Source organism: Papio anubis, chromosome 16 (genome assembly GCF_008728515.1).
Source record: "Papio anubis isolate 15944 chromosome 16, Panubis1.0, whole genome shotgun sequence".
Taxonomy (NCBI): domain Eukaryota; kingdom Metazoa; phylum Chordata; class Mammalia; order Primates; family Cercopithecidae; genus Papio; species Papio anubis.
In genome coordinates this window covers 9,451,058-9,478,498 of record NC_044991.1, presented here as the reverse complement: position 1 = coordinate 9,478,498, position 27,441 = coordinate 9,451,058, and the positions used below count along the sequence as shown (strand labels likewise).

General features: G+C 55.8%; 2 protein-coding genes across 9 annotated transcripts in view; one reads left to right on the top strand and one right to left on the bottom strand.

Moving 5' to 3' along the window:
* L3MBTL2 (L3MBTL histone methyl-lysine binding protein 2) overlaps positions 1 to 16,390 on the top strand; it is a 25,324-nt gene extending 8,934 nt beyond the window's left edge. For 4 of the 7 annotated variants that reach the window (XM_021921595.2, XM_009217378.4, XM_009217380.4 and 1 more), the window contains 15 exons: positions 1,230 to 1,353; positions 2,201 to 2,280; positions 2,431 to 2,610; positions 3,803 to 3,920; positions 5,097 to 5,231; positions 5,562 to 5,650; positions 8,378 to 8,609; positions 9,067 to 9,143; positions 9,309 to 9,413; positions 10,128 to 10,275; positions 11,323 to 11,405; positions 11,754 to 11,988; positions 12,447 to 12,512; positions 14,436 to 14,552; positions 15,039 to 16,390. In XM_021921595.2, the coding sequence (XP_021777287.2) occupies positions 1,230 to 1,353; positions 2,201 to 2,280; positions 2,431 to 2,610; positions 3,803 to 3,920; positions 5,097 to 5,231; positions 5,562 to 5,650; positions 8,378 to 8,609; positions 9,067 to 9,143; positions 9,309 to 9,413; positions 10,128 to 10,275; positions 11,323 to 11,405; positions 11,754 to 11,988; positions 12,447 to 12,512; positions 14,436 to 14,552; positions 15,039 to 15,151 (1,902 nt within the window). In that variant the 3' untranslated portion in view covers positions 15,152 to 16,390. The remainder of the gene's footprint in view (positions 1 to 1,229; positions 1,354 to 2,200; positions 2,281 to 2,430; positions 2,611 to 3,802; positions 3,921 to 5,096; positions 5,232 to 5,561; positions 5,651 to 8,377; positions 8,610 to 9,066; positions 9,144 to 9,308; positions 9,414 to 10,127; positions 10,276 to 11,322; positions 11,406 to 11,753; positions 11,989 to 12,446; positions 12,513 to 14,435; positions 14,553 to 15,038) is intronic. The other 3 variants (XM_021921597.2, XM_003905598.5, XM_009217382.4) reach the window with 1 other exon arrangement.
* Positions 11,983 to 27,441, bottom strand: CHADL (chondroadherin like). 2 transcript variants are annotated; one of them, XM_009217377.4, is made up of 6 exons: positions 26,511 to 27,441; positions 24,911 to 25,088; positions 22,645 to 24,354; positions 21,952 to 22,118; positions 20,304 to 20,502; positions 11,983 to 13,177 (listed from the first exon to the last, which is right to left on the bottom strand). In XM_009217377.4, exons 1-6 carry the CDS (start codon positions 26,897 to 26,899, stop codon positions 13,025 to 13,027), a joined length of 2,796 nt encoding a protein of 931 aa, XP_009215641.2. In that variant the 5' UTR covers positions 26,900 to 27,441; the 3' UTR covers positions 11,983 to 13,024. The 2 variants fall into 2 exon arrangements, with proteins under 2 accessions (XP_009215641.2, XP_003905648.3); XM_003905599.5 differs by lacking the exon at positions 11,983 to 13,177 and adding an exon at positions 14,409 to 14,626.

Below are 27,441 nucleotides of genomic sequence, written 5' to 3'. Positions count from 1 at the left end.
AGGTCAGGAGATGGAGACCATCCTGGCCAACATGATGAAACCCTGTCTCTACAAAAAATACATAAATTAGCCAGGTGTGGTGGCGTGCACCTGAAGTCCCAGTTACTCAGGAGGCTGAGGCAGGAGAATTGCTTGAACTTGGGAGGTGGAGGTTGCAGGGAGCTGAGATCGTGCCACTGCACTCCAGCCTGGGGAAAAAGAAAAATAAAATTAAAAAAATATATTGATGCTTGGGTCCTACTCCGAAAGATTCTGATTTAACTGGGATGGCGTGTGGCCTGGACAGAGATTGAAAGAGCTCCCAGGTGATCCTAATGTGCAGCAAAGCTTGAGGACCACCGATGTTTATTAGAAACTGCTGTGTTCTAGAGCCTGCTTACTGCTTCATACACTATTGCCTTTGTGAGACAATTACCATTGTTTCCCCATTTTGTAGATGTTAGTCAAGGCACAGAAAGATCCCTCTCTTCAGAGAGCTAAGAATAATATTGGTAATATTAATAGCTACAGTTTGGGAGTACTCGCTAAGGGCTTGACATTCTCAGTCCAATTAATGATCTTTAAAAATTTGATTTTTTAAAAAATTCGATTTTTTAAAAAATTCGTTTTTATAAAGGCTCAGAAATTTCAGTAACTTACTTAAAGGTATACCACTAAAAATTGTAGAACTGGGATTTTCCCCTACGTTTGCTTGGGACTTAAACCCAGATTTCTGCTTCACTGATCTCCTTAGTAAATTCCTGGTCAGTGCTTAAGTTACAAAATACAGACCAGATCAGTGGCCATTCCCTTTGGAAAGGGAGGACCCCCTTTGAGTACCTGATGAAAGCCGTGGACCCTCTCCTGAACATTCATGTATGTACAGAAGGTTGCCTCCCAGTTCATGAGCGTTTCTGGCCCCCTGTGAGGCCCATTCTTTGCTTTGGATCTATTGGTAGCGACACTGGAGGAAGGAGATGACTGAGACTTGAATCTGGCACGGCAGAAAGGCTTAAAAGATAGAACATGGGTCTCTCCCTGCTCTGTAGCCCTGCCTAGCACCCCCGACCCTTCCCCACAACCACCCCCTGAGCTCAGGATTGTTACTGTCATCACCGTTTCACATATGAAGAAACTGAAGCCCAAAAGAAGTTAAGTCACCGACCCAAGCCCAGGACTTCAACTTGGCAGCCCAAATCCAGAGTCATGATCCCAGCCGCTGGGCTACACATAGCCTCTCTCCTCTCCAGGGAAAACCACCCACCAAGAAAGCCAAAGTCCTGCACAAGGCTGCCTGGTCTGCCAAAATTGGAGCCTTCCTCCACTCCCAAGGGACAGGACAGCTGGCAGATGGGACACCAACAGGACAAGACGGTAAGATAGCAGAGGGCTCCGCTTAGGAAGCTGCCATGGCTGAGGAGGAGGCTGGGTTTGGGGTGGCCTTTTCTAGGAATGAAGACTGGGCAAACCGGCCAGGTGGAAAGTGCGCTAAGCCAGGGTCACCACGGATTGCACCTGCCTCACCTGTTGGGGATTGTGGAAATTACCCAGAAAAATCCCTTCAGCCACCCTTAAATCACCAGGACTCCTACCCATGATCATTCAAACGCCAAGAATTGGCTGTTTTTGTTTCTCTTTGCTTTTCTCCCTGTGGTTTCTGTTTCCCTGGGGCAATGAAGGCCCGGATCTGGTTGAAGGCAGGTTTGGAGAGGAAAGGAGCCTGTTTCTCTTTCTCTGAGTGTACAGCAGTTGCTAAGCAATTAAACATATGCATAAAGCAACTCTGCTATCACTGTTCTGAGTTTCTAACTGAAATTGAGCTCAGCAGGCAAGAGCTCAGTTGCAGGGGCCCTGGCGTGTGTGCACCCCCTCCCCCACATTTAGATTGGGTGTGGCCAATCAGGTTGAGGGAGGTGGGAGGAATTTAAGCCCAGGGATATTTGAATTTTCCTCTTTGGGGGAAGAAGGGCAAGAAATTTCCCTTTGAACGTTCCTTACTCCTGAGTCTTGCCACCTTTCAATTCAGTCAACAGGGGTCCCTCATGGCCACTGGAGGAGCAGGTATAGGAGTGAAGGAGGGTGTCGTGGGCAGCGCTGTGAGAGGGGCTGCTGGGGGTGGGGGACCTACCTCTGCAGGTCCCACAGGGCCCTTGGGGTCCAGGCTCCTGGACTGGCTGCTGCTCAGGCTCCCAGCCTGACTCGTCCTCTTTCTGCTCTGCAGCTCTGGTCTTGGGCTTCGACTGGGGGAAGTTCCTAAAGGACCACAGTTACAAGGCTGCTCCCGTCAGCTGTTTCAAGCACGTGAGTGCCCTGGAGCTGAGGGAGGGAGGCCCGGAGCCGGCCAGGGAGCTGCTCCTCCACCTGCTTCACTGGGTGGCTTCAGGCTGGACGGTGGCAGTGGGGAGGTTTTTGCCCTGAATTCTCTAATAGTCTCAGCATTTTCATTCCCAGGGGAGTTGCCTCGTACCTGTGTCTAACACATATAATCCAATGTGCTTTGTAAAAAGCCTGCCCCTGGGTGCCTGGGCTAGCACAGCTGTGTCCAGGATCTGTGACGAACTAAACTCAAGTGACCAGGAAGATGGAATGGGATACCCCAACTGGCTGAAGCCAGGGCTGAGAATAAAAAAGGTGAATTTGGCCGGGCGCAGTGGCTCACACCTGTAATCCCAGCACTTTGGGAGGCCGAGGCGGGCGGATCACCTGAGGTGGGGAGTTCGAGACCAGCCTGGCCAACATGGTGAAACCCCATCTCTACTAAAAATACAAAAATTAGCTGGAATTGATGGCGGGCACCTGTAATCCCAGCTACTTGGGAGGCCGAGACAGGAGAATCCCTTGAACTTGGGAGGCTGAGGTTGTAATGAGCTGAGATTGCGCCACTGCCTTCCAGCCTGGGTGATAAGCAAGACTCTTAAAAAAAAAAAAAAAAAAAAGTGATTTTCCCAAAGGAGAGTCAAAAGCACCATTGGCAGAAAAGTGAGGATTAGGTACTGGGAAGGCAACTAAAACACCCCAGTGCTGTCCTGGGGCATTTTATTTTATTTTATTTATTTTTTTGAGATGGAGTTTCACTCTTGTTGCCCAGGCTGGAGTGCAATGGCACTGTCGGCTCACAGCAACCTCCCCCTCCCAGGTTCAAGCGATTCTCCTGCCTCAGCCTCCCGAGTAGCTGGGATTACAGGCACGCACCACCACGCCTGGCTAATTTTGTATTTTTAGTAGAGACGGGGTTTCTCCCTGTTGGTCAGGCTGGTCTCGAACTCCCAACCTCAGATGATCTGCCCACCTGGGCCTCCCAGAGTGCTGGGATTACAGGTGTGAGCCACTGTGCCCGGCCCCCTGGAGCATTTTAATAGGAGGGAAGGTAGAGAGTAAACTTGCAAGGTGGATGGCTGTGTGTAAATGAGGGGGTCATGATGCCCAGAGCACAGGTTTGAGTGATGACTGAAGGAAAGTATATTTGTGCTAAGAACATTGCCCCACCATTGCTCAGGCTGGCACGGGCACGAAGGGATCCAGGCTCACCAAGCCATCATGTGCCCAAAATGATACAGTAAGAAACCAGTCCTGTAAAGATTAGGACTCGGTTCTGTCTGACTCGGTCTCTAGGCATCACCCTGCATCCCACCACCTCCACTCCCCAGCTCAACTCTTCAAGGACAGGGGACCTCATCTCTTTATCCCTAGAGGCTGGTTCTGCACACAGTGGGTGATGCGAAAAGTGGAGGTGCAAAGGAGGACTTGACTGAGGTCATGAGGCAGCCCGTCTCCCCTGCCAGCGCCGTTAGCTCACTCTCTCCGTACTCTCTTCGCCACACAGGTCCCACTCTATGACCAGTGGGAGGATGTGATGAAAGGGATGAAGGTGGAGGTGCTCAACAGCGACGCTGTGCTCCCCAGCCGGGTGTACTGGATCGCCTCTGTCATCCAGACAGCAGGTGGGTGTTTGGCCAGGGCAGGGCCAGCGATGTGTCTGCAGGGTGACATCTCTAGATGGGTGGACAGTGTTGTAGGCAGGAGTTGGCTTCATAAAAATCCCACCCACTGGGGTTTATGCCCCATTTCTAAGGATTCTTCTACCAGAGAGGGGAACACACAGCTTGGCAGACTTGGAAACTCTAATTTTTTTTGTTTTTGTTTTTTTAGATGGTGTCTTGCTCTTTCACCCAGACTGGAGTGCAGTGGTGCGATCTCAGCTCACCGCAACCTCCGCCTCCTGGATTCAAGCTATTCTCCTGCCTCAGCCTCCCGAATAGCTGGGACTACAGGCCACTTGGCCACCACATGGCTAATTTTTGTATTTTTAGTAGAGACGGGGTTTCACCATCTTTGCCAGGCTGGTCTCAAACTCCTGACCTCAGGTGATCCTCTGCCTCCCAAAGTGCTGGGATTACAGGTGTGAGCCACCACGCCTGGCTGGAAACCCCAATTTATAAAGTTTGTTCCAGGGCCGGGTGTCGTGGCTCACACCTCTAATCCCAACACTTTGGGAGGCGGAGGCAGGAGGATTGTTTGAGCTCAGGAGTTCGAGGCCAGCCTGGGCAACGTAGTGAGACACTGTCTCTACAAAAAATGAAAAAAATTTAAAAAGTAAAATTCATTCCAGGGATGGTCAGGTTATAGGAAATTAACTCTCAGCACCATGCCATAATGCTTTCCTAACTAGGAGCATGAATTTGATTGACTAGGACTGTTGTAGACAACAGGAATACACTTGCCTGGAAGTATAGGTGCCAGAAGTCCAGCTTAGGCTAGAGAAAAGAGATGGCTTAACAACATACCTTCCCCGGGCCGGGCGCGGTGGCTCACGCTTGTAATCCCAGCACTTTGGGAGGCTAAGGAGGGCAGATCACAAGGTCAGGAGATCGAGACCATCCTGGCTAACACGATGAAACCCCGTCTCTACTAAAAATACAAAAAAAATTAGCCAGGCATGGTGGCGGGCACCTGTAGTCCCAGCTACTCAGGAGGCGGTGCTTGCAGTGAGCTGAGATGGCACCACTACAATCCAGCCTGGGCAACAGAGCAAGACTCCGTCTCAAAATAATAAAAAAAACACAGCATACCTTCCCCAGCTCATCCTCCCTCACAGGTGCCCTTTCCTTTCTTTTCAGGGTATCGGGTGCTGCTTCGGTACGAAGGCTTTGAAAATGATGCCAGCCATGACTTCTGGTGCAACCTGGGAACTGTGGATGTCCACCCCATTGGCTGGTGTGCCATCAACAGCAAGATCCTCGTGCCCCCACGGAGTGAGTTGATGAGAACATTCCCTCTCTTGTTCCTGCAGGGCCCCTGGTAGAGGGAGAGTCCTCTGCTTGTGTTAGGTAGAATGGGAGTCCTCTGTCTTGTTAGAACAGAAGCCACTTGCCCCCTGGCTTCCTGCCCTCCCCGTCTCAGAGGCCCAGGAGCCAATCCATGTGTGGAATCTGAGGTTCTCGGATGAAGTCCTTGCTGGCCTCGAGAGGCAGCTATTTTCCTCCCCACTGCTGAGGGGCCCCCACTCGGGGTCGGTGCTAGCGTCCCTGTCGGTGGAGGTGTCGTCAGTCTGTGTAACCAGGATTCTGCTGGTGCCTCCACAGCCATCCATGCCAAGTTCACCGACTGGAAGGGCTACCTCATGAAACGGCTGGTGGGCTCCAGGACGCTTCCCGTGGATTTCCACATCAAGGTCGGCAGTGAGCCCTTAACTGATGTCCCTTCTTCTGCTCTTCCATTTTTCTCCATCCTCCATGCTACTCACTGGAGCATGTTTGCCTGATGATCTTCAGCAGCTCCACATTTTGCAAGGCTGGAGACAAATGCTGCTGCTACATGGTTGCCATCTGCCTTTCTAGCCTGGTGTCTGCCACCACCCCACCCAGACTCTGCTCCTACCGCACCAGTCATGCTGCTTTGTCTGCCTTTTGCTCTTCCAGAACCTTACCTTTGCTCATAGAATTTTTCGGAAGTGTTCACTCAATAAGATTTTATTACATATGTTTTTTGTTTTTTTTTTTTGAGACGGAGTCTTGCTCTGTCGCCCAGGCTGGAGTGCAGTGGCGCAATCTCGGCTCACGGCAAGCTCTGCCTCCCGGGTTCACGCCATTCTCCTGCCTCAGCCTCCCTAGTAGCTGGGACTACAGGCGCCCACCACCATGCCTGGCTAATTTTTTTGTATTTTTAGTAGAGATGGGGTTTCACCATGTTAGCCAGGATGGTTTCAATCTCCTGACCTCGTGATCTGCCCACCTTGGCCTCCCAAAGTGCTGGGATTACAGGCATGAGCCACTGTGCCCAGCCTTTTTTTTCTTTTTAAGACAGAGTCTCGCTCTGTTGCCCAGGCTGGAGTGCAGTGGCACAATCTTGGCTCACTGCAACCTCTGCCTCCTGGGCTCAAGCAATTCTTCTGCCTCAGCCTCCCAAGTAGCTGGGATTACAGGTGCACGTGCACCATCATACGTGGCTAATTTTTGTACTTTTAGTAGAGATGGGGTTTCACCGTATTGCCCAGGCTTGTCTCGAACTCCTGACCTCAAGTGATCCACCCGCCTCGGCCTCCCAAAGTGCTGGGATTATAGGTGTGAGCCACCGTGCCCAGCCTTACATACTTGTTTACAAGGCAATGTGGGAATACAAAGAATACAGACCCTGCCATCCAGAAATCTTTAGTCTGGCAGAGGAAACGAAAGCCATGCACACGAGTAATTGTAATACAGCCTCGGTTCTAAGCCAGGGGTGTTCCTGGCACAGTATAGGGTAAGGCCTGGCCTGGGGCCCCTCTGGGCTGTCAGATTCTGTCTGGTTTAGGACTCCTGTGTGGCACAGAATCATCTGTTTGGCATTTAATTTTAAGAAATGATTTAGTAAAAATTAAGTCATGTGTACATGGTAAAAGTGACTCATACCTGTCTCAGTGTCTCAGCACTTTGGGAGGCCAAGGCGAGAGGATTACTTGAGGCCAGGAGTCCGAAACCAGCTTAGGCAACACCGTGAGACTTTGTCTCTTAAAAAAAAATTAGTTGGCCGGGCGCCGGTGACTCACTCTGTAATCCCAGCACTTTGGGAGGCCAAGGTCGGCAGATCACCTGAGGGCAGGAGTTCCAGACTAGCCTGGCCAACATGGCAAAACCCCGACTGTACTAGAAATGCAAAAATTAGATGGGTGTGGTGGCACACACCGGTAATCCCAGCTAACTCAGGAGGCTGAGGTGGGAGAATTGCTTGCACCCGGGAGGCCGAAGTTGCAGTGAGCCGAGATTGTGCCCACTGCACTTCAGCCTGGGCCACAGAGTGAGAAGACTTCATTTCAAAAAAACACAAAAACAAAAATGGCGTAGGATTGTGGGCTGCACTGTGTTGGCTGTACAGGAAGAGAACGTGGCAGGGAAGGCAGCCCAGAGGGACCCTGAGCCAGGCCTTACCCTGCGTTGTCTCTCACTCTCCTGAGTGAGCCTCTGGGATACCAGACGTGGGACAGGCAATTGGTGTCAGGGCATATCCCAAGCCCTTGAGCTGGGCCAGAGGGTCTGTCTGGTTTAGGACCCCTGTGGCAGCTTTGCCTATTGGCTGCTTTGTGACCTCTGAGACCTTTCCTTCCGGGTGTGTTTGGAAGTAGCGCTGCTTAGTCTAGGCTCGGCCAGTTCCTGACCCAGCCGTGCCCTGGGGCTGGAAAAGCCTTACACGCTACCTGTTCCCTGCCCCAGGCAGGACGGCTCTGAAGTCACAGTGAACAAAAAGAACCTCCTCCTCCTCTGTACCCCAGCACCATGGCTCTCTGTAGGGCATCTCGAGGGCATCTTGGTCACCATCCGTCATTAGGTCGGTTGCCACCGAGGCACTGTGAAAGCACTGCAGAGCTGCAGCCCATCAGGGTCAGAGTCGGAACTGGACACAGGGGACACTGGAAAGGGACACAGGAAGACTCAGTTCTCTGGACATGAGTCTCATATGAGCCACAGGCAGAGGGCTGGGAGGTGGCGGGGAGTGCAGGGTGCCCGGGGATCAGAGTGCAGAGGCCACGAAGAGCACGGGCTGCACACCAGCTTCCAGGCCCAGCTCTGGCACAAATGAGTCTCTGTCACTCTGGGCAAGCGTGACCTCTCTGGGTCACTTTTCCTTAGTCTAAAGTGTGTTTTATGACTTGCATCAACTCATTGGCGTTTTGGTGGCGAGAAGTGGCATGCTCATTGCGAGCTGTGTGCCTTCCCTCTGTGTCCTCCTAGAGAGTCAGGGCCAAGGTGAGCCTGGCAGCACAGGTGGTCTCATCTGCCACCTCCCGACTGACGGTGTCGGGGGGGGATAACACCACACCTTCCCTGTCCTCCACTCACCATGAAGAGACAGAGCAGGAGGGTCCAGGAGGGTGGGTGGGAGGAGCCCTCGGCCATAGCAGGTCTGTGTTCTGACATCGTTTCAGATGGTGGAAAGCATGAAGTACCCCTTTAGGCAGGGCATGCGGCTGGAAGTGGTGGACAAGTCCCAGGTGTCACGCACTCGCATGGCCGTGGTGGACACAGTCATCGGGGGTCGCCTACGGCTCCTCTACGAGGATGGTGACAGTGACGACGACTTCTGGTGCCACATGTGGAGCCCCCTGATCCACCCAGTGGGTTGGTCACGACGTGTGGGCCACGGCATCAAGATGTCAGGTTGGCAGAGCCCCAGGCCAGAGGGACTGCACGCTATGCTTCCCAGGGATGGGGTGGGAGCACCTTCCTACTCCTCACAGCAGGTCAGCAGGTGGAGGTTGGCATGGCCACCCTGTGGTGATGACACTGCGCTCCAGAGAGCTCGACAAGTCACTCCACTCAACTTGTGAGTGGTAAAATCAAGATTTGAACCCAGATGCTACCAGCCCCGATCCTCTCCCATGTCATACGGGAGCCGTCCGGGTTTCGAGGGCTGGAGAGTCCCTACAGAGAGCTCTGGATGTTTTCTGGACTCAACCTTTCTGTCTGCTCCTCTGGGTGGGGGGCCCTGAGATACAGAGATACAGCTGAGAACATGTGCAGAGCAGCCCCACATTCCCAGGGGAGGTGCGGAGATGGCCCAGGAGCCTCCTTCAACTCCCTTCTCTCCCTCATTCCCTATCCATCTCCTCCAAAGAGAGGCGAAGTGACATGGCCCATCACCCCACCTTCCGGAAGATCTACTGTGATGCCGTTCCTTACCTGTTCAAGAAGGTGAGACTCAGCCCTTGGGCGCTTTTCCCCTTGGCCATGGGTCCGTTCCGGGCCTGAGGGACCTGGCTCTTCCCCTGGGACCGTCCCTTTCCCTCCTGAGGCCTGCTTCCCTTACCTTTCCCCCTGGCCTGCCCAGGGAGTCCCCAGCTGTCCCATTTCTTTAAGGTACGAGCCGTCTACACAGAAGGCGGTTGGTTTGAGGAAGGGATGAAGCTGGAGGCCATTGACCCCCTGAATCTGGGCAACATCTGCGTGGCAACTGTCTGTAAGGTGAGCCAGGGCCGCCCTCCGGCCCCCACGAGGGGACCCATGTGGCCCAGAGCTCTAACTCCACTCGACACTGTCAGGGGGTCTCTGGCACAGCCTCTCATCACTGGCTGTGCCCAGAGTCCCTGACTTTTGTGGGTGGGGCCTGGCCTGCCCCTTGCTCAGAATCTGCTTTCATGTCAGGGTCCAAGGCTCACTGGACGAGGGCTTCTTCAACACCTGAGCTGGGTCCTGTGTCAGGGTGGGCCCCTCCCTGTCACCTCCCTGGGGCCTTCTTGCTGTGTGCCATCTCCTTTGAGTGCTGGCCTAGGCAAGAGCCACAGCGGGGGTCACCTTGCTCCAAACCTCCTCATCACCTCAGCCTGAGCAGCACCCCCCACCCCTGCGTGGCCCTCCTGGAGGAGGCTGCTGACTCGTCCACGCCGCGGATCCGCTCCATGCCAGGCGCGTGTGCTCACCTGAGAACACGGTCCCACAGGATGGACGCGGCCCCTGCTGGCGTGGTGTTTGCTGTCTAGTGGGGAAGAGAAAGAATCCCACGTGGACGCATCACAGAAGTGCTGTGTGCCCCAGAGAGGCTCAGGTGTCCTCCAGGAGGGCCGTGCCCTAGATCTGTTTGGATCCATCTGCCTCGTGTCCCTGTTGGGGTACGGTGCCAACCCAGGATGGGGTGCAGTTCATGATATGATCTGTCTGCCTGCTCCCCCCACCCCCCAGGTTCTCCTGGATGGATACCTGATGATCTGCGTGGACGGGGGGCCCTCCACAGATGGCTCAGACTGGTTCTGCTACCACGCCTCTTCCCATGCCATCTTCCCAGCCACCTTCTGTCAGAAGAATGACATTGAGCTCACACCCCCAAAAGGTAAGACTAGAGAGGCCACCATGTGCTGGCCTTGCCATCCAGAAGGGGCAGGGTTGGCCGGGCGCGGTGGCTCAAGCCTGTAATCCCAGCACTTTGGGAGGCCGAGACAGGTGGATACAAGGTCAATCAGAGACCATCCCTGGCTAACTTACATTAGAAACCCCGTCTCTACTAAAGATACAAAAACTAGCCCGGGCGTGGTGGTGAGCCTGTAGTCCCAGCTACTCCGGAGGCTGAGGCAGGAAGAATGGCGTGAGCAGGCCGGGCTGCAGTGAGCGAGGTCGGGCCACTGCAATCAGCCTGGGTGACAGGCAGACTTCCGTCTCAAAAAAAAAACAAAAACAAACAAACAAACAAAAAAAAAACAGAAGGGACAGGGTGTCCAGGAGCGGTGGCTCCTGCCTGTAATCCCAGCACTTTGGGAGGCTGAGGCAGGTGGATGACCTGAGGTCAGGAGTTTGAGACCAGCCTGGCCAACATGGCAAAACCTCATCTCTACTAAAAATACAAAAATTAGCCAGGCATGGTGGCAGGTGCCTGTAATCCCAGCCACTAGGGAGGCTGAGGCAAGAGAATTGCTTGAATCCAGGAGGTGGAGGTTGCAATGAGTCAAGATCATGCCACTGCACTCCAGTCTGGGTGACAGAGCGAGACTCTGTTTTAAAAACAAAACAAAACAGAAGGGGCAGGGTGGGGCCACAAGTCCAGATTCCCGGTCAAGTCAGGCCCCAAAGTGTAGCATTTCAGGGTGTATGGGAAAGGTGACAGAGCCCGCCACCAGCCCTTAACTGCTGGGCTGACCCTGCCCCGTGGCCAGTGTATGGTTGATGAACAGAGCTCCCATGTATCCCGTTGGTCAGCAAACAACCTATACAACAGGACTGTGGTGCTAGAGCAGGTGCCACCCTGAGGGGTTGAGAAGGCTGCTGGGGAGACTCCAGGCTGGGTCCTGAGCAAGCTGCAGAGCTCCTTCAGCCATGTGTCCTTTCCCCCTGCCCACTTCCTGCTTCCCCTCTCCCTCTGCATCTGAGCTGTCTGCTCCTCCAGGTTATGAGGTACAGACCTTCAGCTGGGAGAACTACTTGGAGAAGACCAAGTCGAAAGCCGCCCCATCGAGACTCTTTAACATGGTGAGGAGACTCAAGTGGAGCAAGGGGCCTGCGGGGGCCTCAGGACAGGCCCTGCCTGCTGCTCCCAGCAGTGACAGTTCCTCCCCTTTCTCTCGAGTCTCTGCTGCTGACACCAGCCACTTTTGGGGGGAAGTCCCCAGCTCTGGCCTGGGCACTGCAGTCCCTCTTCCACGGAGGGCGGTGTGGAGAAAGAGGTGCAGTGGGATTATTGTCTAGGGGAACTTGCCCCAGCAGGCGTTCCAGTCCCAGCCTCCTCCCTGCCAGTTCTTCAAGTGCCTCCAGGCCCGGGCGAGCCTGCTGGGGTAGGGAGCTGACTGGCTTGGCCACTGCCTCCTTTTTCTGCCCCAGGATTGCCCAAACCATGGCTTCAAGGTGGGCATGAAGCTGGAGGCCGTGGACCTGATGGAGCCCCGGCTCATCTGTGTGGCCACGGTGAAGCGAGTGGTGCATCGGCTCCTCAGCATCCACTTTGATGGCTGGGACAGCGAGTACGACCAGTGGGTGGACTGCGAGTCCCCGGACATCTACCCCGTCGGCTGGTGTGAGCTCACCGGCTACCAGCTCCAGCCTCCTGTGGCCGCAGGTCTGGGCTCTCATGACCCTAAGAGACTCCGACTTTCCTCTTCTTTTCTCCTTCTTCCCCGCCCCTGTGCCCATCTCAGTTCTTTGGCATGAGATGGAGGCATCTCATGGGCCACTCTAGGTAGAGAGTGAGCCCCGCCACCCAGCCCCTGCTCCTGACTTCTCTGGCTCCCTCTCTGGCCTGCAGAGCTCCTTCCTTCATCTTGCCCACTCTGTCATATGTTCTTGCCCTTGTGCACCCAGGTAAACTACCCAGGTCCCTCTGAGCAGCCCTGGTGACAAGGGTGGGAAGAAGGGACAGCTGTTCTCCAGCCCCCCCTCTCCTCATTGCCGAGCTTTGGCCTTCTATCTTGGGGTGTCCTGTGTGGGAGGGTGGACGGGGTCTCGGGATGCGCCTGTGCCCTGTGTCCTCCCAGGGACCCTCGTCTCATCTCTTTCACCCTTGTCTTTCAACAACAGAACCGGCCACACCGCTGAAGGCCAAAGAGGCCACAAAGAAGAAAAAGAAACAGTTTGGGAAGAAAAGTAAGTACTGTCCCAGTGCAGCCAGGCTGGCGTGGGGCCGGGAGCGGTGGACTGCGCCCCTGGGAGCAGGCGGGGTCAGCCCCCAGGCAGAGGTTCCCAGGTGCTGTCCTACTGGCGCAACTCTCCTCGTGGTCCTGTCCTGTCGCTTTTCCCTTGCTCTTTGGCCTATGGGCCTTTCCTCCTGTCTCTGGGGACCCAGACCATAGGGAGTGTTCAGTCTCTGGCCATGGTCAGGGTGCTGAGGAAAAGAGGTAAGAGATTGAAGTTGGGGGATCCCATCCCTGATGCCCACGTTCAGAAAAAAAACAGCCTGGCCTGGGCAAGCCGCCGCTGCTAGGTTCTAAAGGAAAAGCCGCAGGAAGAAATAGAAGCTGTCTCTCCAAGGCTCTCATTCTTACCTCGAGACCTCTTTGAGGGTGGGAGAGGGCAGGAGCAAAGGCAGGCAGCTGAGTGGCGGGACTCCACCTGGCACTCGGGCTGTGGGGTGTCGTTTGCCTTGGTGGGGCCTCACTCTACAGATTCTGAGCCCAGCTTGGCTTCCACTTGAGGGGCAGAGCGGGACGGGCAAAGCCATCCTTCAGAGCCGCAGGCCTGTGACAGCGAGGTGGGCTCCACGGTGTGGTACCATGTGGGGAAGAGGATGTTCTGAAACAGGAATGAGGTCCCTGGGGCAGGATTAAGATTGAGTGAGGCAGCTAGGCACAGTGGCTCACGCCTGTAATCCTAATACTTTGGGAGGCTGAGGCAGGCGGATCATGAGGTCAGAAGTTCCAAGACCAGCCTGACCAACATGGTGAATCCCCATCTCTACTAAAAATACAAAACTTAGCCAGGTATGGTGGCAGGCGCCTGTAATCCCAGCTACTTGGGAGGCTGAGGCAGGAGAATCACTTGAACCCGGGGGCGGAGGTGGCAGTGAGCCCAGATCATGCCACTGCACTGTAGCCTGGGTGGAAGAGGGAAACTCCATCGCACACACACAAAAAAATTGTCATGCCATCACGTTGGGAGGCCGAGGTGGGCAGATCACGAGGTCAGGAGTTTGAGACTAGCCTGACCAACATGGTGAAACCCCGTCTCTACTAAAAATACAAAAATTAGCCGGGCACACTGGCACACACCTGTAATCCCGGCTACTTGGGAAGCTGAGGCAGGAGAATTGCTTGAACCAGGGAGGTGGAGGTTGCAGTGAGCAGAGATTGAGCCACTGCACTCCAGCCTAGGCGACAGAGCAAGACTGTCTCAAAGAAACAAAAAAATTGAGTGAGGGTGTGGCATTTATCCAGTAGGCAGAGGTTCTGTACCATTCAAACAGTAGGACTGGGAATAGTGCATGTTGCAGGAAGAAATCAACGATCAAAAACGGGCCAGGTGAGATGGTTCCCACCTGTAATCCCAACACTTTGAGAGGCTGAGGTGGGAGGATCCCTTGAGCCCAGGAGTTTGAGACCAGCCGGGGCAACATAGCGAGACCCCTAATTTAAAAAATTTAATTAGCTGGGTATGGTGGCACATGCCTGTAGTCCCAGCTACTCAGGAGGCTAAGGTAGGAGGATCACCTGAGCCTGGGAGGTTGAGGCTGCAGTGAGCTGTGATCAGCCCACTGCACTCCAGCCTGGGTGACAGAGTGAGACCCTCTTCAAAAAAAATTTATTTATTTAAAAGAAGATTTTAAAAGCAGCTACAACCACGACTGCCTGGGGCTTGGTTTGAGGGAGGTGGTGGTATTACTTCCCATTGGAGAGAATCTGAGCTCAGGGCACACAGCCAATAAGAGGTGTCAGACTTGGAGTCCAGGCTTTCTGTCCCCAGGCTGGCATGTTTCCCTCTGCCACGCTGCCTGACCGCTGGGTGAGACCTGGTCCGTAAAGCCTCACCTAAATACAACCCTAATGCTGGGTTTGAATCCATTTTTATTCAAAGGGAAAAGAATCCCGCCCACCAAGACGCGACCCCTCAGACAGGGGTCCAAGAAGCCCCTGCTGGAGGACGACCCTCAGGGCGCCAAGAAGATCTCGTCGGAGCCCGTTCCTGGCGAGAGTAAGAGCCACCGGGCTGGGTCGAGGCAGGACCAGCCTGCTCCGTGCTCAGAGACGACCCCTCTCCTTCCCCACCTGGGCACAGAAGAGTAGAGTCAGGTTTCTTCGGCATTTTCTGGGCACCAAGCCGTCCTGTACCACTGGACCCAGAGTGCTTCCCAGACACCCCCGAACTGTGAACGGAGCCGAGTCCCCCTCTAGCCAGGCCCCTGGCCCCTCCTCCTCCTCCATGTCTACCCCCACCTCTAGTGCTTGGCAGGGTGGTGACAGATTGGCACATGGCAGTGTCGCTGGCATAGCCTACCTGGCTTGGGGCCTTGGCCTTTTGCTGCTGCCACTGCCCTCCCAGAAGGGAAGCTGGAGGGTGAAGGTGCATCCTAGGCCCCCATCTGTAGGGAGCCAGGTCCCTTTCCCAGCTCCTCCGTCTGCCCCCACCCCTCCCGGAGTTACTTACTCGCCCACCCACCCGCCTCCCCTGCCTCTTCAGTCATTGCTGTGCGTGTGAAGGAGGAGCATCTAGACACGGCCTCGCCCCACAAGGCTTCAAGTCCAGAGCTGCCTGTCCCCGTTGAGAACATCAAGGAGGAAACGGACGACTGAGCCTTCTTGCCTCCAGCCTGGCTCCTAGCTGGAAGCCAGCCCGTGGTTTCTCTACCGCCACCACCATGCCTCCACCTCACTTTGGCTTGGAGACTGAGCCTATGTGTAAATTCTGCCTGGTGCCGTGAAGGCTGGATGGTGGAGGACCTGCTGGGGTCTCCTGGGACCTGCCTGTTGCCTCTACCCTCCCCTGTGGAAAGGCCTATGTGACGGGCTGCCTGAGGCCCCCGAACTCATCTGTGAACCACCTTCTCCAGCCAGAGTTCCCAAAGCTGGAACGCTAGCTGCCTGCTCTTCCTTAAGATGGCCTCCCCAGGACCTGCCACGGCCCTCAGTTGCCAGGGGTGGGGCCACCCCTGTCACACTGTGGAAGACAAGACAGTGAACTCTGTCTGTCCCAACGAGTCATGTAAATTAAATTCTAGAGCAGCTTTCTGAGCAGGATGAGGTCCTCTGACAGGGAGTTGTGTGATGGGGGCAGCCTCTGCCTCAAAAATTCACCTTGCAGAATGCTTCTCAGCCTCATGTGCTGGTCCTCTGCTCCTCCTAGCTCCCCAGGGATGTCATGTGCTGGTCCTCTGCTCCTCCTAGCTCCCCAGGGATGTCATGTGCTGGTCCTCTGCTCCTCCTAGCTCCCCAGGAATGTTGGGGACCCAGCTTGGCTTGGCAGCTGAGAAGCAGTGACCAGGATATAGATTTTGGTGACCTGTGTGGTGGTTTGAGCTGCTTTCTGTGTGTGTGAGGACTGCCGCCATTTCCTAAAGGAAATGCCCCAGCGAGGACACTGGGAGGAAGGTGGCCTGAGTGTGCACTCCGGCTCTGCTACCTGCTTCTGAAGCCCCGCTAAAAATAACTCATCCAAGATTCCTTTATAGTTAAAGGGTCCAGTTCCGACTGGAGCCTCTGGAGAGCTGGGCTTTGCTGTTTTCACCTTTTGTTCCTACCTGAATGAAGAAGCCATGCCTGGAGGGGCTGTGAACACAGAACCCTCAGGACAAGGGTGACAGAGCTGGAGGACACATCTAGCTGCCACTGCAGCCTCACTGGGCTCCCCAGACTGTGTATGAGAAATTAAATCCTCTACTTGCTTGAGTCCGGTTTGTTAGATCTCTGTTCCTTGCAGAGTGTGTTCTGACCCCCCACCTCATGGTATCGATTATGAGGCCACGTGAGTCAAGACACGAGTGTGCGAGGCTGTAAAGAATAAATGTTGCCTCATGAGCCAGAGTTCCCTGTCTAGCCGCATGTTGTCGTTATTTACGGTTGTGCCATTCTCCCCAAAGACCGTGGGTTCCCCAGCGATGGAGCCTGTGTCTGCCTGTCTGTAGTTCCTGGCATAGGCTAGCACAAAGGTGGCCTTGTGTGTGTGTGAAATGGGAGTGTGCACATGACCGTGTGTGGCTGGTGCCTAGAGGCCAACTTGATTTGCCGGAGATGGAAGTATTGATCTCTTGGGAAACCTTGTGCCTCAGTTTGCCCTTGGAGGGAATTGAAGTTCTTAAAGAGTCCCAGCAGTGGGGCTGCTGGCAGGGAGGCATTTGCAAACCCCTCATCCCTGCTTCTCTGGCCTGAGGACCCACAGAGGCTCCTGGTACAGGGGAGACCAAATCCAGACCCTTCAGGAACCTGCCCTGCCCGCCTCATCCTTTATGGTCACCCAGTCTAGCCCCTCTGCTCCAGGGAAAGGGATGCAAAGGAACTCCATCATACCAAGAGCCCCTACCCAGGTGCCAGATTATGTAGGTATCTAAATGGCTCATTTTACCTTCACAGTAGCCCTGTGTGGTACTGATGGGAAAAAGGAAGCCTCAGTACGGTGTAGTAACTTGGCTGCTTAAATTCACACCTGTTAAGGACGGCAGTGGGGTTGAACCCAGGTTTGTCTGCCGGATGACCTAGTAGTGAGTCAGTCATTCAGGCTTCTCGAGCATCTTCTGGGTGCCAGACACCAAGCTAGACACAGGCATCAAGGGAGACTGGCAGACGTCCATCCTCGTGCCTTCAGCAGGCGAGCATCTCCAGCCTGGAACACTGCCAGCGCCTGAGCCTCAACCTAAGAGCCCTCTGCCTTGAATTCCTTTGTATTCCCGGGAAGAAACTGCTACTTTTTTTTTTTTTTTTTTTTTTAGACGGAGTTTCACTCTTATTGCCCAAGCTGGAGTGCAATGGCATAACCTTGGCTCACTGCAAAATAACCTCCACTTCTCAGGTTCAAGCGATTCTCCTGTCTCAGCCTCCCGAGTGGGATTACAGGCACACACCACCATGCCCGGCTAATCTTTTGTATTTTTAGTAGAAACGGGGTTTCACCATGTTAGCCAGGCTGGTCTCAAACTCCTGACCTCAGGTGATCCACCCACTTTGGCCTCCCAAAGTGCTGGGATTACAGGCGTGAACCCCCATGTCCGGACTGGTTTAACTTTTTTTTTTTTTTTTTTTTTTTAAAAAAAAAAGCTCTATTGCCCAGGCTGGAGTGCAGTGGCGCAATCTCTGCTCACCGCCAAGATATATCCACCTCCTGGGTTCAAGCGATTCTCTGCCTCAGCCTCTGGAGTAGCTGGGATTACAGGCATGCACCACCATGCCTGGCTAATTTTGTATTTTTAGTAGAGAGAAGGTTTCTCCATGTTGGTCAGGCTGGTCTTGAACTCCCGACCTTGGGTGATCCACCCGCCTGGGCCTCCCAAAGTGCTGGGATTACAGGCATGAGCCACTCACTGCACCCAGCCGGAAACTGCTGCTTTCATCAAAATAACCCACAATACTGAGAGGGGTATTTCCACGTCAGAAGGGGTGGCTAGGTCAAACAGCCTGAGAGTCCCGATTCCAAAGCTTCCGTACTGTGTGTGGGGGTGGGGACCGGGGGTGTCTTCCCGTTTTAACTAAAGCCCTGACCTGGAAGTGGACTCATCGGAGCTTCCACTCCTGAGCCCAGCTCAGCTTCTACACGAGCCTCCGGGGCTGACGCAGGGAGAAAGCACCGCTGCCGTTCCTTACTTGTGCACGTGACTGCCAACTGAGATTAGCACTGCTGTCATCAATTCTAGTTCCGGGTCTGGCTTCTAAGGCAGAACTTGCTCACCTTCAGCTTGGGGTCTTTTCAGGGGTTCCTTCCCGTGTCCCAGCCAGAAATCAGGAACACTTTATGGACTGAGTTGTGCCCATCCCAAAATGTTGGAGCCCTAACCCCAGTACCTCAGAGTATGACCTTACTTGAAATAGACTTTAGAAGTAAATGGGAATTAGGTTGGAGGGAGCCACTAGATTTTGCCGAGACGGGAAGATCACGAGAACAGAAGATCGAGACTATCCTGAAGGTTACGTGGTGGAAACTCCCCACTCTCATGGTGTCAACGAAGCCGGGAGGGAGTGGCGCTTGGGGAAACCTTAGCGTTACCGGGAGGCTGATAAGAGATAATTAAGCGGCAACCATTCGCGCCACCAACGTCCAGCCCCGCCATCCCATGAAATTAAATGATGTCATTAGGTTGGGCCCTAATCTAACAGACTGTTATCCTTATAAAAAGGGAAATTTGGCTGGGCACAGTGGCTCACACCCAGCACTTTGGGAGGCTGAGGCAGGTGGATCAACTGAGGTCAGGAGTTCAAGACCAGCCTGACCAACATGGTAAACCCCTTTCAATAAAAAATACAAAAGTTAGCCAGGTGTGATGCAGGCCTGTAATCCCAGCTACCTGGGAGGCTGAGGCATGAGAATTGCTTGAACCCAGGAGGTAGAGGTTGCAGTGAGCCGAGACTGCCATTGCATTCCATCCAGCCTGGGCAAGAAGAGCGAAACTCCATCTCAGAAAAAAAAAAGCAGGGGTGAGGAATCTGGGCAGAGACAGATTATAGAGGGAAGATGATGACGCACAACATCACGTGAAGGTGGAGACAGAGATGGGGATGATGCTATCACAGGTCAGGGGGCATCTGGGGCCACCAGAAGCTGGAAGAGGCAAGGGGGGACCCTTCCACTACCGGTTCCAGAGAGCACGCCCCTGCCAACACCTCGACGGCTGACCCCTAGCCCACAGAAGCTCTGCTGTTCTAAGCCACCCAGCTCCTAGCGTTTTTGTTGTGGCAGTTGTAGGGGATGAATACGAACACCAGCTAATGGCCCCAGGAATCCCAGATGTTCAAAATGCAGGTCCAGGGGAGACAGAGCCCTCTCCCCACCTTCCCAGGCCTCACTCTATTCTCCTTCCCTCGAAGGACTGCCTCTCCCCTTTGCACACCCCCATGGCCTTACAGGCACTGGTTCCCACATGCGGGGGTGCCCGTATCTTTTGCACCCTTCTCCGATATGCTGTGAGTTTGCCACAACTGAGGGGCCACATTGGGGCTGGATATGTCAGGATGGTGAATGTAATATCAAGTGGGGTCCAACCTATAGCTGACAGGTGGTGGGAGGCAGAGCCAGTGATGCACCTGCACTTCTGCTCTTCCCATCCCTGCGATCCTGGAATGAAGGAGGCCCCTTAGGTCAGGCTGGGACATGGTTAACAGTGATCCAGCAAATATGGAAACAGCAGGACTGATTTTAGGGATACATCTGGACCACCACACTGTGGCTTATAGGAAAGGCCACTGTCTCACAACAGGAGCAAATGGCCATTTCCTTGCAAACCCATCCTGGGTCTAGCCCAGAAGTGGGATCAGGGAGAAGGGGAGAATGGGACGATGGACATTATTATTATTATTATTATTATTATTGAGATGGAGTCTCACTCTGTCCCCAGGCTGGAGTGCACTGGCATGATCTCCGCTCACTGCAATCTCTGTCTCCCGGGTTCAAGCGATTCTCCTGCCTCAGCCTCCCAAGTAGCTGGGACTACAGGCACGCACCACCACACCCGGCTAATTTTTGTATTTTTTAGTAGAGATGGGGTTTCACCATGTTGGCCAAGACGGTCTCGACCTCTTGACCTCGTGATCTGCCCATCTCGGTCTCCCAAAGTGCTAGGATTACAGGCGTGAGCCACCATGCCCGGCCTCGGATGGACATTATTGAACTGACACAACCGGGTCATTGCCCAGGTCTGGAACCACATGAATCAGGACCAAGCCAAGTCAGGCTTCTGCTTCCTGGGGACTTTGGAACCTGGCCCACCACCCACCAAGATCTCACCCCTCCTGCCCCATGGCCAACCTCATCTGCTCCACGCTGTCTTCCTTTGATGGAGGTTTTCCTGGTGCTGGACCTGGAGGCTGGTGTCCGCTTGGCCTTCCTGGCACTCCAGCCCGGGCAGGCTTCAAAGACAGCAGCTGCAGCCTTCACCCTCTGGCCACGGGCACTGGGAGGGGTGGCACAGGTGGCCCCCACCCGCAGGTTCAGCCCAGTGAGCCACCTGAAGAGAAGAGAGAGCCGGGGAGCTGGCTGTGCTGACTTTGCTCCAGTGGCCTGGAGCCAGGTGGGCACTGGGTGTGGGGCAGGGTTGGTGCAGAAGGCAGCACAAGGCCACAGGCAGCGTGCATTCGCTCAACAAGCATTTGCCAGCTTTACTGAGGAGGTCAAGGAGGCCACCAGGAATTTGGGAGCAGTGGAGCCTATAGGTGACAGCAGGCTCTGCTGAGAATCTTGGCGGCTCACCAATTATGTGACCTACAAGCCACTTCAAGCCTCCGACCCCTTCTTTGTAAAATTGGGAAAATAATAGTAATAATAAACAGTTAGAGGGCTTACAACATAGCAGACACCGTTCAAATCAACTTATGTATGCTAATTTCATTCTTACAACAACCACCATGAGGTTAGATACTACATCCCCCATTTTTACAGATGGGCAGGAAAGGTTATGGGGCTTGAAGAGTTAGTTGGTAAAATGGCAGAGCCAGGACTGGAGCCCAGGTCTGCAGGACTCCACGCCTCTTGTGACTTTTTTTATTTTTTGAGATGGAGTCTCACTCTGTAGCCCAGGCTGGAGTGAAGTAGCACGATCTTGGCTCACTGAAACCTCTACTTCCTAGGTTCAAGCGATTCTCTTGCCTCAGCCTCCCAAGTAGCCAGGACTACAGGCACCCACTACCATGCCCAGCTAATTTTTGTATTTTTAGTAGAGACAGAGTTTCACCATGTTGGCCAGGCTGGTCTCAAACTCCTGACCTCAGGTGATCCGCCCGCCTTGGCCTCCCAAAGTGCTGGGATTACAGGCGTGAACCACCATCCTTGGCCTCTTGTGACTTTTTTTTTTTTTTTTTTTTTTTGAGACGGAGTCTCGCTGTGTCGCCCAGGCTGGAGTGCAGTGGCGCGATCTCGGCTCACTGCAAGCTCCGCCTCCCGGGTTCACGCCATTCTCCTGCCTCAGCCTCCCGAGTAGCTGGGACTACAGGCGCCCGCCGCCACGCCCAGCTAATTTTTTGTATTTTTTAGTAGAGACGGGGTTTCACCATGTTGGCCAGGATGGTCTCGATCTCCTGACCTCGTGATCTGCCTGTCTCGGCCTCCCAAAGTGCTGGGATTACAGGCTTGAGCCACCGCGCTCGGCCTTGTGATTTTCTTATGTAATTATGTAAAGTGGCCTCGCCTGCGTATTAGGTCCCAGACTGCTAGGCAGAGCAAATACCATTCCTACTTTATGGATGATGAAATCAAGGCCCAGAGAAGTCCACCCCCAACCTCCACAGGAAGGGGTAACTGACCCTGGAAAGGGCTCATACATGCCTGGCTCTCGTGGGATCTGCCCCTCCCCCCAAGCTGCTCAGATGGGCATGGACATAGTGTGCCCAGGGAGATGACAGGGGCTTGACCAAGAGCGGCTGGGTGGTCTCTGGCTGGAGGTCTAGGTGGGGGTGCCCACCTGTGCAGCGGAAGCAGCTGGCAGTCACAGTGGAAGGGATTGCTGCTGAGGTCGATGAGCTCCAGCTGGCTGAGGCTGGGCAGGGCAGGCAGGGCCCGAAGCTGGTTCTTCTGCAGGTGCAGGCTCTGGAGTCCGGGCCCCAGGCCTGAAAAGGCCCCAGGAGAAATCTGCAGGAGTTGCCAGGCCCCAGTGTGAGCTCCTGGCAGACCTGTCCCACCCCCAAGTCTGGAAGGAAGCCCCATCTTCCCTCAGCAGAAGAGAAGCTGGAGAGCCCAAGATGGTCCAGACAGGAAGTGCGGTGCCGGGTCAAAGCCCAGGCTGGTCCGATGTCAAAGCACTTGCTCTGTCCAAGTCACCCAGGTGCCCAGTTCATGGTCCACCCCATCACCCAATAATGGCAAAGCCTCTTGGGGGCTCTCAATATGTACAAACAGTAGATGACCCCATGGTCCCAAATTCCTCCTTCCTCTATGCTCCAGCAATGCCCTCCTGTGCAGGCACCCCCTGTGTGGCCTGGGTTGTGCCTGGACTGTCACTCACACCGGCAGAGGCAGTACTGTTTCATCTCGGGGTCCCCGTGCCCAGCCTGAGACCTGGCACCAAGGGGCTGGCAAATGCTTATTGAGCGAATGCACGCTGTCTGTGGCCTTGTGCCGCCTCCCGCACCAACCCCACCGCATGCCCAGTGCCCACCTGCTCCAGGCCACTGCTATTCAGGAAGAGGTGCTGCAGCGACCTGCTCACAGGCTGGAAGGCCCCGTCATGCAAGGCCCTGAGTGGATTGCCCGAGAGCTGCAGCTCCAGGAGGGCAGGCAACCCCTCCAAGGCGCCAGTGGGCACCTCTCGCAGCTGATTCCTGTCCAGGTGCAGCTTCTCCAGCTCCCGAGCTGGGCCCAGCGCCCCAGGCGGCACTTCGGTGATGCGGTTTCCACTCAGGTAGAGCCAGCGCAAGGCCCGTGTTCCCCCCAGGTCCCCAGGTGCCAGGCGGTCCACAGCGTTGTCCTGTAGGTGCAGGGAGAAGAGGCTGGGCAGGGCGCGCAGGGCAGCCCCTGGCACCTGCAGGAAACGGTTGCGCTCCAGGTACAGGTAGCCGAGGCGGGGGACCCCTGCAAGGGCAGCAGCGCTGAGGCCTGCGAGCTGGTTGTCCGAGAGGTACAGGTAGATCAGGCGGCCCAGCCCCGCCAGGGCGCCCGCCTCCAGCTCCGCGATGCCGCAGTGCTGCAGGTGCAGCGACACCAGGTGGCCCAGGCCGGGGAAGGCCGCTCGGGGCACCAAGGGGAAGTGGTTCCGCCTCAGGTCCAGGAGCAGGGTGTCGTTGGGGAAGCCGCGGGGCACCGCCTGCAGGCCGCAGCCCTCGCAGCTGCTGTGCCGGGACTCGGGGGCGCACACGCAGGCGCGAGGGCAAGGCGCGACTGCCCGGTCCTCCACGGGGCCGCGCGGAGGGTCGCGCGGAGGGCCGCGGGGCCCGGACCCAGCCCGCTCCTCCTGCTCTTCCTCTTCCTGCGCCGCGTCCCCCGGGCAGCGCAGGTCCCAGGGCCGCAGGGCGTCCAGAGCTTCGCCCCGCAGGCGCCGCGGCCCCCGGCACGCGCCGTCCGAGCGCACGCGCGCCCGCGCCAGCCACTCGAGTAGGGGCCGCGCCTGGCAGCCGCACCACAGCGGATTCCCCTGCAGCCGCAGCCGGCGCAGCTGGCCCGGACCCTGCAGCGGAGGCAGGGTGTCTAGCTGGTTCCCGCGGAGGTCAAGGGTGTGCAGGCGCGGGCAGTGCGCGAAGGCCCTGGGACCCAGGGCCTGCAGGGCCCCGCCGTCCAGCAGCAGCTCCCGCAGGCCGGGCAGCGCCAGCCCGTCCTCCTCGCCCGCGTAGGTGAGCGGGTTGTGGCCCAGCTCCAGACGGGCCAGGCCGCGGGCCTGGGACAAGGCCGGGCCGGGCAGAGCCTGGAGCTCGTTGTGGTGCAGGCTGAGCCGTCGCAGGGCGGGCAGGCCAGCCAGGGCCTCGGGGGCCAGCACGCTGAGCGCGTTGTGCGACAGCCGCAGCCAGCGGACGCGCAGTAGCCCCTGGAAGGTCATGGCGGGCAGGTAGACCAGGGCGTTGTGGGCCAGGTTTAGCGTGGCCAGCGCACCCAGTGCCCCGAACGTCCCCGGCCGCAGCTCCTCCAGTGCGTTCCCCTCCAGCTCCAGCCGCCGCAGCGAGCCCAGCCCGTCCAGCGCCTCCTGGGGCAGCTCACGCAGGTGGTTGGAGGCCAGGTTGAGCAGGAGCAGGCGGCCCAGGCCACGGAAGGCGCCCTCGGCCACCAGCTCCACCTGGCAGTGGCGCAGGTCCAGGTGTGTGAGGTGAGGCAGGCCCTGGAAGGCGGCTGCGGGGAGCACCTTCAGCAAATTGCCCTGCAGGTTCAGCCGCTGGGTCAGCTGGGGACGGCGAGGGGAAAGTGGGGCTGAGCCAGGCAGGGACCCGCCTTTGCAAGTGCTGCTCCTTCCCCGGAACACCCTTCTCTCCTGTCACCTTTCCCACGTTTCTCTTCATCCCACCCTGACACCTCTTCCAGGAAGCCTTCCTCTCCAGTGCCCTGGGCATCACCCACTGTGGCACTTTTCACACTGTGCTGTCCCTGCCTCCTCGCTGTCTCTCCTCCACTAGCTGATGATTCCGCAGAGCAGAGACCACACCTCACCCTGCCACAGCCCCACGTCTCCACCACAGCATCTGCAGTGAATTCAGTATCGATCTATGGGTCACCTCCTTATTCCATTCACACAGTAAGGATTTTAAATAGATCATCTCCCTGTTACTGCTTTTTATTATTCCCATTTTACAGACCTATAAACTAAGGCTCAAAGAGAAGTAACTTGCCAAGGTCTCCCGGGCAGGCAGTGGCAGATCAACTGGTGCCTAGCCCCGGCTCCTCCCTCTGGGTCCCCACCCTGCCCCACTGCCACTCTGTGCCCATGCTCCTTCCCTGCTGACCTCAGGGATGGCGTCTGGCACCTCAGTGAGGTTCTGGTGCCGGCAGGCAACGTGCCGTCTGGAGTTGTCACAGATGCAGGCCTGTGGGCATCGCTGGGCGGTGGCCTGCCTAGCTGGGCCCAGCAGCAGAAGTACAAGCAGCGGCAGCACCAAGGAGACATGGGTGGAGCTCCAGGGCCTGGGACGGGGAGGGAGAGTCTGCTGTGCACAGGGGCTGAGGCCACATGCTGTCCCTCACTTAGTCCCAGCCACAGTGCAGCTCCTGCCCCGAAAACCCCTCAGAGCCGCCTCCTCTGGGCCCAGGAAAGTGTCCATCACCCTCAGCCTCCCTGCCCCCTGCCCCCCACCCCGCACACAGTGGAGGTCCTATGATTAGTCCTGTTTTACATGGGAGGAAACGGAGAAATGTGTGAATGTATCACATTGACTTAGCCATCCAGCTTGGACATGGGCTACCTCCAATTTTTTGCTATTTACAAACACTATTGCAAATAATATCCAAATACGCATCTTCCCAGGCTCATGTTTGTTTTTTAAATAATACATCCAGACCATGGCCAATGTTTATGGTCAGAAAAGTGACCTGGTGAGTCCCTTTGCCTCTCTGCCCAGTGGCTCAGGGAGGACTTGCTGACTGTGAGAATGACTCCAGTTCAGAGCATGTACTCGGGCTGTGGTGAGGCTCCGGTCCAGGGCAGGCTCAGAAGCAGGCTGTCCTCCGACTGCTATGATGCCAGCTCTCAGGTAGCAGGAGCATAATGGTGCCCACCGGAAGGGAGGGAGGCATCCAGTCTGGGTCCTTGAGCATTTTTTTGCTTTGTTTAAATTGAGACTAGCCTTGCTCTGTTGCCCAAGCTGGAGTCTGGAGTGCAGTGGAATGACTGTGGCTCACTGCAGCCTTCACCTCCTGGGCTAAACTGACCCTCTCGTCTCGCCCTCTTGAGTAGCTGGGACTACGGGCACGTACCACCACATTTGGCTAATTTTTTATTTCTGGTAGAGACAGGGTCTCGCTATGTTGCCCAGGCTGGTCTTGAATTCCTGGCCTCAAGTGATTGTCCCACCTTGGCCTCCCAAAGCACTAGGATGATAGGCTCACCTCCCCTGCCCAGCTGGCCCCTCTGTTCTCAGCCTGTGTCAGGCAGGGCCTCTCCCCATCGCTGGGCTGGTCCCCAGCCCCCAGGAGCCTCCCTCTCGCTGCTCCCTGGATTGTTGTGTTTTGGGGTCTCCTTTGGGTCCCAGGCTCCAGTCCCTGCCTTGGAGCTGGGGGCTTCTCCAGAGCCTATGGTGAAGGCTGTGCTTCAGGGCAGGCCAGGGAGGGGACCCATGGGGACAGATCGCTGAAGCAACAAGCATTCAGAACACAGGGACCACTGCTGGGCTCTCAGACGAGCCCTGGAGGACCAGGCCCCGGCAGCGGCTACATTGCCACATGTGTCTCAGAGCCCACCTTGGGAGACCCCCTTCCTGGAGAACCCCAGGAAGGCCCCAGAGCCCCTGCCCGCCAGCCTCTCAAGAGGCCCAGAGAGGGGCAGAGACTTACCTGAGGCCGCTCAGCTGCTCTGAACCCCCCCTTGCACCATGGGGCCCAAAGACTCACCCCTCCATGCCGCCTGGAACTGCTGGTCCAGCCAGGAGGCGCAGCGCAGGCAAAGGCTGTCCTCGCCTGGTGGGAGCCCCCCTCCGCGGCCCGCAGGCCTGGCAGCTGGGACAGGGCTGAATGGGAGGCATTGTCGGTGGACCAGGCAAGCCAGGCTTCCCCAGGCTGAGGTGAAGGAGGGGCGGGCAGCGGGCGGGAGCAGCGGCTGGAGTTACAGGGCCTCCTGCCTGCCCCAGCCCAGGATGGAGGCCCGGGCCCGAATCCTTGGGCCAGCCCGACAGGGAGGGGGCACCAGCAGTGGCCCGGGAGTCAGCAGTCCTGGGCTCCCTCCTGCCATGTGGGCTGCCCTCCCAGAGGCTGCTTCCTAGTCTCTGAAAAACACATCCCATTCATAAGTAGCTCTGAGGTCACAGTGGGGGTTCAGGCCCGCACCTGGCACACAGTGGGTGCTCCAGAACAGGTGACCCTTTCCTTCCATCTGTTTGTGCTTATGCATTTACATACATTGTTTAATACTGGGCATACAGGACTCTAGACATTCCATTTTTTCACTTAACCTCAGATTACTGGGAGTTATCCAAATTGATTCTTCTGAATCTCATCTATTCTGTGGTATAGTATTCCATTGTGTGAATGTATCACATTGACTTAGCCATTCATCTTGGACATGGGCTACCTCCAATTTTTTGCTATTTACAAACAATATTGCAAAGAATATCCAAATACGCATCTTCCCAGGCTCATGATTTTTTAAATAATACATCCAGACCATGGCCAATGTTTATATATCTTACGATTTTTCAGATTCCTGTTTCTGATGGAATTGTATCTTCCATTATTGTTTGTTTCCTTTAATTGGAAACAGGGGCCAGGCACAGTGGCTCACACCTGTAATCCCAGCACTTTGGGAGGCTGAGGTGGGAGGATCACC

What these genes read in the sequence shown, in the direction of transcription:
- CHADL (XM_009217377.4), bottom strand. Translation starts at nt 26,899, where the DNA reads ATGGGATGTGTTTTTCAGAGACTAGGAAGCAGCCTCTGGGAGGGCAGC. An exon ending in CAGCTGCTTCCGCTGCACAG is followed by an intron (nt 20,503 to 21,951) that starts GTGGGCACCCCC and finishes TCTTCTCTTCAG; the next exon opens with GTGGCTCACTGGGCTGAACC. An exon ending in GACAGCGTGGAGCAGATGAG is followed by an intron (nt 13,178 to 20,303) that starts GTTGGCCATGGG and finishes ATCCTGCCCCAG; the next exon opens with GGACCTCATTCCTGTTTCAG.